The 15,751-nt window shown below is 43.5% G+C and overlaps 1 protein-coding gene and 1 pseudogene across 3 annotated transcripts in view; one reads left to right on the top strand and one right to left on the bottom strand.

The window, feature by feature from the left end:
- Window positions 1–9,606, top strand: part of TMEM159 (transmembrane protein 159) — a 14,706-nt gene extending 5,100 nt beyond the window's left edge. The window contains exons 2-5 of one of the 2 annotated variants that reach the window (XM_021712290.1): window positions 1,832–1,903; window positions 3,269–3,437; window positions 4,293–4,431; window positions 8,816–9,606. In XM_021712290.1, the coding sequence (XP_021567965.1) occupies window positions 1,832–1,903; window positions 3,269–3,437; window positions 4,293–4,431; window positions 8,816–8,897 (462 nt within the window). In that variant the 3' untranslated portion in view covers window positions 8,898–9,606. The remainder of the gene's footprint in view (window positions 1–1,831; window positions 1,904–3,268; window positions 3,438–4,292; window positions 4,432–8,815) is intronic. The other variant, XM_008057961.2, reaches the window with a different exon arrangement.
- A 4,038-nt stretch (window positions 9,607–13,644) lies between these two features.
- LOC103260313 lies at window positions 13,645–15,375 on the bottom strand (annotated as a pseudogene). The gene has a single exon (XR_002481951.1). The product of XR_002481951.1 is annotated as a heterogeneous nuclear ribonucleoprotein A1-like (transcript).
- Window positions 15,376–15,751: the final 376 nt, after the last annotated feature.

Below are 15,751 nucleotides of genomic sequence, written 5' to 3'. Positions count from 1 at the left end.
CCCGCGGGCTCAGGCAATCCACTCACCTCAGCCTCCCAAAGGCGCAGGATTACAGGCTGAGCCACCGAGCCCGGCTGCTGATTATCTTTTGCATTCTGACACCAGGCAATTTGCCTGACTCCTGCGTGGTTCTAGGTAGAGCCTTCATGTCCTGAACATTGCCCCTATTTTAGAACGCAATCATCCTTGACCTTGGGCAAGTTATGTAGGCTCATTGAATTTTACCTCCTCTTTTCTAAAATGAGCAATGTCAGGCTCATAGATCTGTTGTGAGGTTTATCTGGGATGCCATTTGAAAATGCTTTAGCACAGAGCCTGGCACATCATGGTGCCAGTCTGTCCCAGCCTGGCCTTTCTGGGTTCTTTGGTGTATCTGTGCATCTAAAGCCAAGGTTGGATAGCCTCTGTCTGCCTCCAGAAAGACGATGGAAAATTGCAGTGTATGTTACTGAATAATAAGCTCTCCTGCTTTCCACCTCCCCTTTGTGTGCCTCTCTGTTGCCATGAGAATGAAAAGTTAATTGCTGTGTTCTAACCCCTGGGGTTTAAATAGTGCTAGGTTGTCCTACCTTATAGCATTTGTAGAGAGAAATAAATGAGGAAGTGCATGGAAAGCACTTAAAACAGTGCCTGGCACCTGAGTATTTAATTAATGTTCTCTGTTATTATTAGATGTGGCTGAATCACATACTCTCCTCTGTGACAGTCTGGCCTGAGCCCAGCTGTTCTTCCTGACAGAAGACAATTGTTGGGTTTAACAGTCTGAATCTTAAAATGGTTTCTTTGCATATCTGAGTGGCTATCTACTTTTTGGCTATAGTACCAGACTCAGACAAGGCTAAGACAAAAGTGGATTCCTTAAGGACTATAAGTGGAGATAATAATCTTGCCTTTTTTCTTTTGAATCCCCATGCCAAATTGTCCTTAAGTCCTGTTGATTTATCTTTTGTCATTCCACTTTCTTCCTTTTTTTTTTTTTTTTTTGAGTTGGAGTCTCACTCTGTCCTACTGCAGCCTTGCCCTGCTTTGCTCTGGTGATCCTTCTGCCTCAGCTTTCCAAGTAGCCGGAACTACAGGCGCATGCTACCATGCCCGGCTAGTGTTTGCTTTATTGTGGAGATGCGGTCTCGCCAAGTTGCCCAGGCAAGTCTTGAACCCGCAGGCTCTGGCAATCCACTAGTCTCGGCCTCCCAAAGTGCTGGGATCAGGCTGAGCAGCCACTGCACTCCAGTCTGTGCGAGAGTGAGAATCCAACCCCCCCCCCAAAAAATAACCATAAAAAGAAATGAATGAAATTAACTAAAAAATTTTATTTAACTTACGATATCCCAAACATTGTAATTTTAACATGTAATTAATATAAGAATCATTAATGAGATCTTTTGCATTTTTTTGTATGCTCAGAGCACATCTCAATTCAGATGCCAAATCTCCACCAGAAACACTTGATCTCTATTCACATTTTATAAAATTTACAGCTGAACAAAATAGATTCACATAATGAACCTATTTGAAATATACTTAAAAACTTTCCAGTGATGAAATCAGGTATCAGCTTTAAAATTTAAGTTCAACTCAATCAGAAATCCAGGCCACCAAGTGCAGGTGGCTGTCACCTCCCTTGCCTGGAGAGCCCATCTGCTCCTCCTCCCTATGGCTCCCCTGCTCTTTTACTTGTAAATATCAGAGAGAACAGTTCAGTCTATCAGATGACGCACGGGCAGTTGCTGAGTACTCATGTGGACTAGAACTGGGAAGCAGAAAAGACTCAAGGGACCAGTCAATACTGTGTGGTGACTCCATAGCCCCTCTGCCTCTGTCCCACCTTCATCTGCCCCAGCCTAGGAGGAACTCACTGGGCTCTGATGATGGAGTGCCTAAGCTGGGCAGCCCCAGCTCAGAGGTTATTCCTTGCTGTATAGTCATCTCTGACTGGAGAACCTAAACAGCAAGGTCTTTGGTGCCTTTTGTCTGAAATGAAGCAGCAGGAGGCAGTGTGGCCAGTGGGCATTATGCCATTCTGTGGGGCAGGAAGTGAAATTTGCTGGTGCCTTGAAAGTTCTCCTTAGAAAGCCAGGCTGAAGCCCCAAGACCAATGACTGTTGCTCTTTGGAATAGCCTTTGCTATTGAAGCAGAGTGAACTTTGCACTTTGGTCACCGTGAGCATGAACTACAAAACCTTCCTACCTTCTGACTTGCCCCAAAAGTCCCACCATTTGAATTGCTTGGGTGAACTTCTGTTTCCAGGAGGTACATGTGTAGTGGCACCTGTGATTGTTGTACTTGAATTATATCTTCATTTCAGCTGCTGCCCTGCATAGTCCTAAAGAATGAGACACAGGAAGGACCAGTTATAATGGAAGAAGATTCTGGAATGATGGAAACTTTTAGGGCAACAGGGCCTAGAATGGCAGTACTGAGGAGAGAGAAGGCATAGGGCCTAAGGAGAGTGGGAAATCCATCTTTGTAAGGTTGCCTAGGGACAGCTTTGAATTAAAGCAGTCTTCCTCCAGTGAGTCAGGCTCTTCTACCTGGTGAAGGAAAATGACCTCTTTATTAGTGCAGTATAATCTTGCAGTAGTCATCAGGCTGTTGCCAGCTATCCAGGTTGATGACATAAAAGCATTTTTACCTGGTGACTTGACAGCTGTTGTAAATATTTGACATTGGAGTCCAAGGCCTTAGCTTTTATACCTAGGTTTTGCCACCCGGAAACTGTGACTGTAGACAATAATTTAGTCCCTTGCTTCTCAAACTTTAATGTGTGTACAAAACACCTGGGGATCTTGTTTAAAAAGCAGGAGCTAATTCAGCAGGACTGGGGAGGGGCTTGATAGCCTGCATTTCTAACAAACTCTTTGGTGATGCAGGGTGGCTAGGACTTAACCTCTTTGTACCTCTGTGGCTTCAACTAGGAGAACTTCAACTATAAATTAGGAGGCAAACTGTATGTACATTGCATCAATGCACACATATGCCAAAGAGGTCTCCTGAGAAGGCGTATGATTAGCAGGAGCACCATGACTGAGCCTTTCCTCCTTTCACAAGACCTTGGGTGGAGCCGTCAAACTTGTCACCTGTCCACATCTGCCTTAGGTTGTAGCCCAGGTGACTCGTGTCTTGGGATGTGTCTTATTGTAGCGATTTCTTACATATGAGCCTTCCAACTTTACAATCTCTGTTGTGCTTCCCAAAATTTAGGTTGATCCATTTAACCTGGGATTCAGATATGGTACTTAAACCTGACTCTTTGTCCTTTTCCCACAGGTGGTAGCCTTTGTAAAGTCTCCAGTGGGTCAGTACTTGGACAGACATCCTTTTCTGGCCCTCACCTTGCTGGTGTTCATTGCCATGTCGACTGTTCCCATTGGGTTCTTCTTGCTTCTTGTGGTGATTACCTCCTTGACTGCGCTGGTGGGGGTCATACTACTGGAAGGTAGCCTGCTCCGTTACTCACCCTCCCCTGGAAGATGACTCAGTTGGAGAACAGTATTTATCGGGCATCTGCCATTGCTGTTTGTCAAAATCACATCAAACAAGACAGCTGTCAGAGTAGTGAAAACATGGAGTGTAGAGTGTGCATCAGAATTCTGCCTTCACCAGTGTGATTTAGGGCAAGTTATTTACCCTCTCTGAGCTTCAAATTCAGCACATGTAAAATATACACTTCCCAGGGCTTATCTCATGTAATCCTCACAACTAGCCTCATTCTGTGATAAGAAAAATAAGGCCAAGCCCCAAAGCTGAGAGTAGCACAGAAGGGACTTCAGTCCAGTTAATTCCAAAGCCCTCTTAACAAAAATACAGTGACTGTCTAAAACAAAGGTCAGCAAACAATTTCTGGAAAGACCCAAATGGTAAATATTTTAGGCTTTGCGGGCCATGCAGTCTATATTGCAACTGTTCAACAGTCAAGGGTGATGCTTTGACTGATTTGTCCTAGAGGATCCCATTGGGTGTCCATCTCTGACCTTGAAGATGAGGGTGTCTCAAATTCATATACATTTGGGCAAGAAGAACTGAGCAAAGTGGTCCAAGTTAGCACAATTTGTGAATGGTGGGGACTGGAGGCAGCAGGAGGGCCAGCCAGTTGTTGACATTCTGTGATGCCTACATGGGTGACCAGATCACCTCTTTCTTTTTAAGATCACTTAAAAAGTCTGAATCTTTATGGGAAATCTCACTTTAAAAGTATAAGCTAACTGTTATATTTTAAACAAACTGGCCCCAGGTCTGCCAATTTCCCACCCATTTTAGATGAGTACTTCTCCTAACCATGTTTTCTTCCTAGGATTGGTCATCTCTGTGGGTGGCCTTTTACTGCTCTGTGTCCTCTGTGGCTTGGGCTTCGTGTCAGTCGCCATGTCGGGGACCATCATAGCATCCTACGTGGTAATCTCCAGCCTCTTCAACTACTGGTTTCCTCCCAGGTACATACATGTTAATGGAATAATTTAATCTTTGTCATTTGGGAAGATTTGCAGAAAACCCTGACCCCAGTTGATGTCCAGAAGCAAAATTCTAAAGAGGCAGGAGTTTCTCATAGTTCCCTATGTACTTCAGACATCAAATGGGAGTTTACAATGGAGTTTCAAACAAAAGCTATTACGACCGTGTTCCATTATGCACATTGTCATAGCAACTGTATGAGGTAATTTTTACTGATACATGTAAAAAGATGTCCATTTAATATACAAAAAGTCAAATTAAGGACTTTTTTGAGGGGGGAGGAGAATAGGGGGAAAATGACCCACCATTCTACTAAACATGCCTGTCCCCCAGAGTAGTATGGGAGCAATGACACTTCTGCCCCCTAAGTCCGTCTTGCTTCTCTCTGCTCTTCAGAGTGTGACTTTCTCACCAACTGAGTGTAAGTTTCATCTTTGACTATACAGATTTTGCTCCTATAGTATGGCTCCTGAATGCCAGCTATTTCATCCAGGGCCTCGACTGAAGAAACGGTGATCTATTTAAGTGCAGAAGGGAAAACCCAGCTGTGTGACATTACTGGGAAACACTGTGTTTGTCTATAATGTGTCACTCTCCTCAGGGATTTTCAGAGGTGATTTATTTCTTATGCTTGATTTTTGTCCTGTGTGTTGATTTTAGAATCTGAATCCCAAATTCATCATACTTTATTTAAGCTCCTGCTAAATTAATGATGGTGACTGCTGAGCACTTGCTCTGTGCCAGGGTCTCAGACACTTCCCAGGTCTTACCCCGTGTAATCCTCACAACTAGCCTCATTCTGTGGTAAGGAAAATGAAGCCAAGTCCCAAAGGGACTGACTCCAGATCAGTTAATTCTAAAGCCCTTTTAGCCAATATACAAAGTGATTGTCTAAACAAAGGTCAGCAAACAATTTCTGTAGAGGGCCAGATGGTAAATATTTTAGGTTTTGCAGGCCATGCGGTCTCTATTGCAACTATTCAACTCTGCTGCTATAGCTCAAAAGCAGCACAGACAGTAAGGAAATGAATGGACATGACCATATGCCAATAACATTTTATTTACAAAAACAGACAGCTGGCTAGAATTGGCCTAGGGGCCATGGTTTGCCAATCCTTGTTCTGAAAGAACCAACATCCTGAGTTTTGTCTTTCTACAGAATAGCCCCTGAAATTCTTACCAAAAGGTTATCTTGTTACTCATCGTTGAAAGATAAAGGGTGAAGTGGGTATCATTTTAAATCGCTCAGGGGTGGTTCTCACAGGATTGCTTAATTGATATTCCTGGAGTCACACTGAATTTCTCATAAACTGCTCTGATCACTATCAGTCTTAAAGAAGGTAAAAGGCCGGGCTCGGTGGCTCAGCCTGTAATCCACCGCCTTTGGGAGGCTGAGGTGAGTGGATTGCCTGAGCCCGCGGGTTCGAGACCCGCCTGGGCAGCGAGAACTCATCTCTACAATAAATTTAAAAAAAATCAAGCCGGGCTCGGTGGCTCAGCCTGTCATCCCGCGCCTTTGGGAGGCTGAGGTGAGTGGATTGCCTGAGTCCGCGGGTTCGAGACCCGCCTGGGCAGGCGAGACCTCACCTCTACAATATATCAAAAAATCAGCCGGGCGTGGTAGCGCGCGCCTGTAGTTCCGGCTACTCGGAAGACTGAGACGGAGGGATCGCTGGAGCCCAGCAGGCGAGGCTGCGGTAGCCGAAAGCGGCCACTGCGCATTCCAGTCTGGGCGACCGAGTGAGACTCCAACTCAAAACAAAAAAGAAGGTAAAAGGAGAAGTGTTGGCCTATTTGGCTTATTAAGGGTGATGCTTCTGAGCCAGAATCTCTCCTTGCCTCTGAACCTTACTGTGATAGGGCAAGTTCTTAAGAATTATACCACAGGAAGTAGCAAAATATGACTACCTATTTATTAATGAGGAGATAGAAAAAGATATTCAGGATTTGTACCTGATCTCCTCATTCTCCTTTACTCCTCCCAACCAATTGTTTTCACTTAGAGGTTGTCAAGCTTTTTGTTATCAGGACCCTTTTGACCTTCTTAAACATTATTGAGGTATCCAAAGAGTTTTTGTTTTTGTGGGTTAATTGTATCAATAATTATTGTATTAGAAATTATAAAAGAAAAATTTTAAAGTGCTCATTTAAAAGGAACAATATTACCTGTTGATATAAATAACATATTTTGATGAATAGTAATTATGTCTTCCAAAGCAAAATAAAATTTGTGAGTTGCTTTGTTTTACATTTTACAAACTTCTTGAATGTCTACCTTAATGAAATCAGCTACATTCTCGTTTGTGTGTCTACATTCGTTCTGTTGTGATATGCAATTCTGGATGAAGTGTTTGAAGAACAAGACTCAGCTTCACAAATGTATGGTTTGGAAAGGGAGGATGATTGTGGATGTTGCTCTATGATAGTACTCCAAAACTTCATAAATGGTAGTTTCTTAAATGTTAGTTGAAACATGGAATTTTTGTATTCTTTTATATGAAAATCCACTGTCTGTCTTGCATGCACTTTAAATGGACCTTTATAAAGTGTGATCCTGTGACCATTTGTAGAATATTTGCACTTTGAGTCATGCAGATCTTCCAAATATACTATGAAAATTGAGGCTGGGCGTAGTGGATCATGCCTATAATCCTAGCACTTTGGGAGGCTGAGGTGAGAGGATTGCCTGAGCCCATGGGCTCAAGACCAGCCAGGGCAACTTGGCAAGACCTCATCTAGACAATACATCAAAAAATTAGCCGGGCATGGTGGCACATGCTTGTAGTTACAACTTCTTGGAAGGCTGCGGCAGAAGGCTCACCTGAGCCCGGCAGGTTGAGGCTGTGGTGGCTGTGAGCGTGCACTCCAGCCTAGGCAACACAGTGAGACTCTGACTCAAAAGAAGAAAAGAAAAGAAAAGCTGCACTGTTCCCTTGTGAGAGAATATGAGTGAAAAAGGCATATTATGTTGTGTTGTTATGAAGATAGTTGTCATCTAAGAACCCCTGCATTAGTGAATTCTTTAAAATTCAAGGAAAAGATAGCTCCCTCATTAATTGACCTCAAGCATAGGAGGAAGTAGATATCCTTTTTTTTTCATAATTTAGTAAGATTTTGACCCTAAAACGAAAGATAATGCAATTCCATTTTTTAAAAAAAAAAGAAAAGGAGGCCAGGCACGGTGGCTCAGGCCTGTAATCCCAGCATTTGGGAGGCCGAGGCAGAAGGACTGTTTGAGTCCAGGAGTTTGAGACCATCCTAGGCAACACAGCAAGGCCTCATCTCTACAAAAAAATAAAAACATTAGCAAGCATGGTGGTACACTCCTGTAATTCCAGCTATTCAGGAGGCTGAGGTGGGAGGATTGCTTGAGCCCAGGAGGTCAAGGCTGCAGTGAGCCATGATTGTGTCACTGTACTCCAACCTGAGTGACAGAGTGACACCTGACTTAAAAAAAAAAAAGGTAACACAACTATAAGACATCCTTACTTATGAAAAACAGCCAACTGATCTTTTGATGAAGTACATTGACCTGCCTCCTATGTAGATAAACTAGGCTCTGAGGAGGAAAGACCACACTGCTTTGTCATGGAGACAGTGAGACCTACCAGGGCCTGCAGTTGGAGAGAAGTGGGAAGCCAGGGCAGCCAGTGTCTTATTTTTGGTGCCACCAAAGTCATCGAACCCACATCACACCCCCAGTCTTCCAAAGCAGCCAAAGCATGCTTTAGTTTCCTGACATCTTTACTGAAAAAGAAGAAAGGCTCCTTTCTTAGATTGTTGTTGTTGTTTTGTTTTGTTTTGTTTTGTTTTGGTTGAGACAGGGTCTTACTCTGTCACCCAGGCTAGAGTGCACTGGCACGATCATGGCTCACCACAGCCTCGACCTCCTAGACTCAGGCAATCCTTCCACCTCAACCTCCCATATAGATGGGACTACAGGTGTGCACCACCACACCTGGTTAATTTTTTTGATTTCTTTGTAGAGATGAGGCCTCACTATGTTGTCCAGGCTAGGCTTGAACTCCTGGCACCAAACTAATCCTCCCTCCTCGGCCTCCTAAATTGCTGGGATAACAGGTGTGAGTCACTGTGCTCATCCCTTTCTCTTTTTTTTTGTTATCAAGTAGGAATGCTTTAGGTGGTGAGTAATGAAATAAACAAAGTAGATACCAGCTTGAATAAATAGGGATCTATTTTTGTTGCTTGACAAAAACCTGGAGATAACCCAGGGCCCAGGCCTGGTATGGTTGCAAGAAGCAGCTAAAAATAAATTGGCAAATAATTTCATGTATTCAGCTATGCACACTCAACGTGCTACTCTTTAAAGAGGCCTTAGAGCTAACTATTTCCTCTTGTTCTCAGACCACCGACACAGCAAAACCCCAGTGATGACTGTCAGCTGGCTACGAATTCCTCAGACTTTGAGGGCATCTACCAGGAATGACCGGCTGAACGGAACTAGAGCTTCCTTTCAAACATCTCTGAAAAGCTGTTGTTATGACTCAGAGAAGGAGGCTGGATAGTCAGGCATTCCTTCCTTGGATGTGTCCTCTAGCTTTTTCACTTATGTTTGTAGGATCCTGCAGTGGCCAATTTGGGGATCGTGTTGCTCGTGTTGGTTCTGTTGGCTGACACACCCTCACGTGAAGAATCAGCAGAGGAACGTAATAGCTTAACAGCCTCTCACCCTCCTCTTCCCAGGTATGCAGGCTTGACCTTGGCACAGTCCTCAGCTTCTAGAGCCTGGCCTCTTGGAGCTTGTGTCCAAAGGCCCAGTTGGGAGCAACAGTGGATTGTTTCTAGTTTTTTGTTTTCAGAAATGCGGGAAACTTTAATTTTCCACTCATTTGAAATAAGTGGTGAAAAAAAATCCAAAACAGAACAAGCTCTTCTGTGTTTTTCATATTTTATCAGAAAGAACAGCAACATTTAAGAATAATGGCCTCTCAAAGTTGGAAAATAGAGTTCAAACATAACTTTGTGGCCAAGAGTCTTTTTGAAAGAGTCTAAAGGTATAGTTTATACTGTTACTGTTGAGTCCTGTTAAGTGCTATTAACCTTTTAAATATTTGCACTTGATACTTTTATATTGTTTTAAAGAATTTGTCCTGTTAAGGCATTTATTCAAGAAAAATACTAAAGGACTACCAAATAAAAAAAAAACACCCTATGGGATTTCCCAGTGGAATTCTTTAGTGGCTTATTTGCTGTGGCATTTTAAAAAATACTTATTTGGCTGGACTTTTTTTCTTTAGTCTTTCTCTTTGCATCCCCGCCCCCACTCTACCTCCCATTCTTCAGACCTGCCTATTCCTTCTCTTGTCAATTTCATGGCAGATCCTGGATAATAGGCTTTTTTAGTTGCTGGTGATAGATGCTCAATTCAAAGTTCCTTTAAAAAAGGTAGGAATGAAGGGAGGAGGGGTTAATTTTCATTTAACCAAAAAGCCAACGGGTAGATCTTCAGCCAGTGCTGAATCCAGGGGCTTGGGTGGTACCATTGGGCACCTTTCATTCCTCATCACTCAGCATGGCCTAAGTTGCATTTTCAGGCAGGCCACCCCACCTAGAGGCACCAGTACCTCCATACTGGGCAAGAAAGCTGATATTTTCCAATAGTACATACAGATATTCTGGGTTTGGCTCTGACTGGACAGACTTGGGTCCTGTGAGCATCCTCAAACCAATCACAGTGGCCAGGAGGATGGAATATGCTGATAGGCCAGTGCAGGGACAGATGTCTATTCAGGAACCAAGGGAGGTGATAGGTCAGCCCCAGTGGCTCCACACAGGGTAGGGATAATGAGGTGCAGAGAGAAAGAAGGAAACTTCCAAAGAAATCCCAGAAGAAAAGGAAATGTTTGCTGGGCAGACAAAAACAAATGCTGCTACTTACCATAGTGGGGCCTAAAGACTTTAATTTGGTACTGAAACTTTCCTGCATCCCATGACATTCAGCCATGCTGACACTGCTTATTCCTGTTAATTCCAGGGGGATATTCATGTTAACTGTTACTGTTTATTGATTGTGACTTTCCCTCATGCAAGTGTCTGGTATTATCTATGTTACTTACCCAATGAGAAATGGAAGGGTCCTTTGTCTCCTTCCTGGTTTTCTATCTAATGCAGGAGTCACTTAACAAGCATATTATCTGTTGCTGCATAACCATCTTCCACCCAACTATTGTCTTAAAGGAACACACATTTATTATCTCATATTTTCCACGTTTCAAGGCTCTAGACACAGCTTGGCTAAATCCTCTGCAAACCTGATATCACAGTGTTGCCAAGGTTGAGTTCTCATTTGAGGTTAGACTGGAAAGGGACACCCCACACTCATGTGTTGGCAGCATCTAGCTGGCTCCAGGGCTGGCTCCTTGCTTCCTATGATATAGTCCTCCCTGTGGCAGTTCACAGTATGGCAGTTTGCTTCTTCAAAGCTTCAAAGCTACTAAGGAAGAGAGCCTCAGCAAGACAGACTTTTTTTTTTTTTTTTTTTTTAGTTGGAGTCTCACTCTCTCACAGACTGGAGTGCAGTGGCATGCTTCCAGTCACCGCAGCCTCGACCTGCTGGGCTCCGGCGATCCTTCTGCCTCAGCCTTTCAAGTAGCTGGACTACAGGTGCATGCTACCACACCTGGCTAATTTTTCCATTTATTGTAGAGATGAGGTCTCACCAAGTTGCCCAGGTGAGTCTCAAACCTGTGGGCTCAGGCAGTCCACTCACCTCAGCCTCCCAAAGCGCGGGATTACAGGCTGAGCCACCGAGCCCAGCTAAGATAGACATTCTTAGGGAACATAATTACTTACGGGTAATCATATACCTCCTGTCATTTTTTTCTATATTCTGTTTAGAAGGTAGTCACAGGAACCATCCACACTCATGAAGTGGGGAACATACAAGGGCATGAGAACCACAGAGGGGGACCATGAGCTGCACCTTAGAATCTGCCCACTATAACAAGTAAACAAAATACTAGACTAAGTGGATTAAAGAGAAGTGAAAGAGTGATAACTAACAGATCCCACTTTAGCCACAGAGATAAATGGTTTCTTCTCTTTGAACCAAAGCATGAGATATTCACACCATGCCAAGCACTGTAGGGAAGGTATTCCTGGCAAAGGGCACAGCAGCCCAAAGGCCCAGAGACTGGAAGGAGATTAATATATTTAAGAGAAAGAAGTAACATCAGTGTGGTTGGGCCTGGTAAACAAAGAGTAATTGGAGGAGAGACAGGAGTTCATCATGCAGGACCACATAGAGGAGGAAGTTTATACCAAAGGGAAAAAGGAAGACAATGAAAAATCTTACATGGACTAGTGACACGATCAGACAGGTTTTTGAAGATCATTCCGTGACCAGCAGATTGGGATTAGGAAGGCCAATTGGGAGGTCTTCAGAGGCCCAGGGTAGAGAAGATGGTTGTTCTTAAAACCTACACTAAGGTGGAGGTAATGGAGACTTTCCCCATTTGGAGATCCAGTAGCATTTGGTGATGTTGGAAAGGGACAGCAGGACACAAGTTGGGCATCTAGATTTTTAGCTTGAGCCAGTAGGTGGTCAATGACACTATTATAGGGGCAAAGACCAAGCTTCTTCACCCTCTGAAGCCTTGCTGAAATGAACCAATAATAGATTAACAGGAGAAAAGACACACAAATTTACTAACATGCACATAGAAACAGGAGTCCTGCAAATATGAGTCTCAAAGATCAGATAATTGAAGCTGGTATAGAGGGAGATGGGGGAAATGCAGACAATTTTGAGGAATTAGAAATTATTTTTAGGGAAGCTGAATAGGACAAGTTGTGAAAAGGTGAGGGACCGAACTGCACCGCGAACAAAGGTTGTGGCACATACAGACAAGGAATTTTAGGTAATTTCTCAAAGTTGCCCTTAGAAAAGTAGATAAAAAGTCTATATGGGCATGTGATGCCTTTTGGTCTCTTCTCCAGTGGTGAATCTTTCCTGGATGCATTTGATGAGTTCCTAAGACAATTGCATTTCTTTTGGAAGACATTTTCCTCAGAAAAGGAAACTTCCAGAGACAGCATCTCCCTTTACTTGAAGGGGCAGAAACAAGAGAAGATTAGAAAGTCCCTGGTTCTGAGGTCACTTCTAAGGCCCTAAAATTATCTTTAATTCAAAAGCACTCAGCATGCCAAAACACCGTACTTTGGGGTATCATTCTCTGTGTTTAAACACTATTTTCTGAGATGGAGGCTGTGTGAACATTCATCCCTACTTTGCTCATATTGAGTCAGATATGCTTTTTTGATAACAAGTGGATGTGTCAAGTAGACAGTTGGCTTAAAGAGTAGGTCTGGGCTGGGGCTACAAGGTCTGGGAGTATTTTTAGTGCTGAGGGCTTTACACAACCTTCTTCTTGTGGGATGCTTTCCAGAGAGTAGCCAAGAGCTCAGAGTAGCCAAGAGGGTAGTCACAGGAAACATCCACACTCATGAGGTGGGGAACACACAAGGGCATGAGAACCACAGAGAGGGACCATGAGCTCCACCTTAGAATCTGCCCACTACAGCAAGTAAACAAAATGTTAGACTAAGTGGATTAAAGAGAAGTGAAAGAGTGATAACTAACAGATCCCACTTTAGCCACAGAGATCAATGGTTTCTTCTCATTTCAAAACGTATTTCTGATCACATAAACACCCTTGCTTCAAACCCTGTAAGTACATAGTGTTTTCCCAAGACGTAGAAGTGCTAACTCCTTCCTCTCAATGGGTCAATCCATGATCAAAGACCAATCACAAGCTTCCCCTGCCTGACATGCATGCTTTGTATCTCATCAGCATCTGGATTTTAGAGACAAAACCAAAGTTCAGAGTTTAAATAACTTATTCAACTAAACCAAGAAATGTGACTTTTTTTTTTTTTGAGTTGGAGTCTCACTCTGTCGCACAGACTGGAGTGCAGTGGCACTGCAGCCTCGACCTACCGGGCTCCGGCGATCCTTCCGCCTCAGCCTTCCAAGTAGCTGGAACTACAGGTGCATGCTACCACGCCAGGCTAATTTTTTTTTATTTATTGTAGAGATAAGGTCTCGCCAAGTTGGTAATCCACTCACCTCAGCCCCCCAAGGTGCGGGATTATAGGCTGAGCCACCGAGCCCGGCTGAAATGTGACTTTTAAGTCAAGGATTTGCAACACATTTATTAGTTCAGGCTCTGTTCTTTTTTTTTTTTTCATTCGAGAATTAAATCGTTTATTGATTACACATGATGATGGATACACACGCTTCATTCCCATCTATAATTTTATCTAGTACCATTATTCAATTTAGATATATTGCATAGGATGTGCCAACAATTATCTTTATAACCAATAATTCCATGATTTTGCTTGGGTGACCCCTTTTAATGGTGAACTTTAGGCCACAACAGTTAACTGTCAGTTCAACTACACCAAGGTTTCTGAAGACAATGGCTTCTCTACCCAAGCAGGTTGTAAATAAATTCCAATAGAACCTGGCATCACCCTAAAGGAATTCTAACTCCAACACTGTTGGGAAAGTTTACCAAGATGGCTTCAGAGTAGACTAACTTTACACAGCACATTTTTTAAAAAGACACATTTATTCAGCGTCATGATCAGACTATTACATTTAGCAATCAACAGCATGGGTGCAAAAAAAAAATCTACATTTAAAACCCTTTATTGGAATGCTTTACACTTTCCACAGAACGGAAACTAAAATAACCTGTTATACAATTAGTCACAAACACAGTCCTCGAGTGTTTTGCCCATACACATGAGTATTGTCTAAACATATCGTCTTTGTAGCAGCTAGGCCCTGCCACCACTGTGCTTGGCTGAGTTCACAAATCTGTTGTAACCTGTAGCTTCCCTGTCACTCTCTGGCTCTCCTCTCCTGCTAAGCTTTGTTTCCTGGCAGTAATTAAAATCTGCCACTGCCATAGCTACTGCTGCTACTGGAACCACCATAGTCACCTTGGTTTCGTGGTCTGGCAAAGTATTGGCCTCCACCAACATAGGGGCCAGAGCTTCTGCCTCCAAAGTTTCCCCCTTCATGGGTCCAAAATTTGAAGACTGATTTTTGTAATTGCCAAAATCACAAACCTCCAAAATTGATTCCATCATTACCAAATCCATTATAGCCATCCCCACTGCCACCATATCCACCACCACCACAACTGCCTCCAAAGCCACCTCGACCACTGAAGTTTCCTCGATGACCAAAGTTGTCATTCCCACCAAAACCACCGCCACGACCACCGCCGAAGTTTCCAGAACCACTTTGACCTCTTTGACTGGATGAAGCACTAGCCATCTCTTGCTTTGACAGGGCTTTCCTTACATCACAGTTGTGGCCATTCACAGTACGGTATTTCTGAATGACAATTTTATCCATGGAGTCATGGTCGTCAAAGGTTACGAAGGCAAATCCCCTTTTCTTGCCACTGCCTCAGTCAGTCATGATTTCAATCACTTCAATTTTCTCATACTGTGCAAAATAATCTCTTAGGTGATGTTCTTCAGTGTCTTCTTTAATGCCACCAACAAATATCTTTTTCACAGTTAAGTGGGCACCTGGGTCTTTGAGAATCCTCCCTCAAGACAGCTCTCTTTGGTTCCACAACTCTTTCATCCACCTTGTGGGGCCTCGCATTCATGGCTGCATCCACCTCCTCCACAGTGGCATATGTGACAAACACAAAGCCCCTGAAGCGCTTGGTGTTCAGGTCTCTCATTACCACGCAGTCTGTGAGCATTCCCCATTGCTCAAAATGGCTCCTCAGGCTCTCGTTGGTGGTTTCGAAGCTCAGCCCTCTGATGAAGAGCTTCCGCAGCTGTTCGGGCTCCTTGGGGGACTCTGACTTAGACATGATGGCGGCAGAGAGAGAGACTTTAGCGATACTTCCTCAGCGGTGTCCACGAGCAGAAAGGCCAGGCTCTGTTCTTTACACTACCTGGGCCTAAGGCCTTTATTGACAAATGACTTGAAATGTACAGAACCCTAACACAGTGCATGCCACAGAATAAGCCAATCAATAAGAGTTGTCAATAGCCTGAGTAACATGAAGAGATCCCACTTCTACAAAAAAAATAAAAATAAAAAATTAAAGATTAGCCAGGCATGGTAGCACACCTGCAGTCCTAGCTACTGGGGAGGCTGAGGTGGGAAAATCACTTGAGCCCAGGAGTTCAAGGTGGCAATGAGCTATGATATTCTGCTGCACTCCAGCCTCAGTGACATAGTGAGAACCTAGCTATATAAAAAAAGAAAAAGTTAAAATGCATGGCAGCATGAATAATTTA

The sequence above is a fragment of the Carlito syrichta genome, unplaced genomic scaffold (assembly GCF_000164805.1).
Source record: "Carlito syrichta isolate Samal-C Ts95f unplaced genomic scaffold, Tarsius_syrichta-2.0.1 Scaffold303175, whole genome shotgun sequence".
NCBI classification, from domain to species: Eukaryota; Metazoa; Chordata; class Mammalia; order Primates; family Tarsiidae; genus Carlito; species Carlito syrichta.
This window is presented reverse-complemented; position numbering and strand designations above follow the sequence as displayed.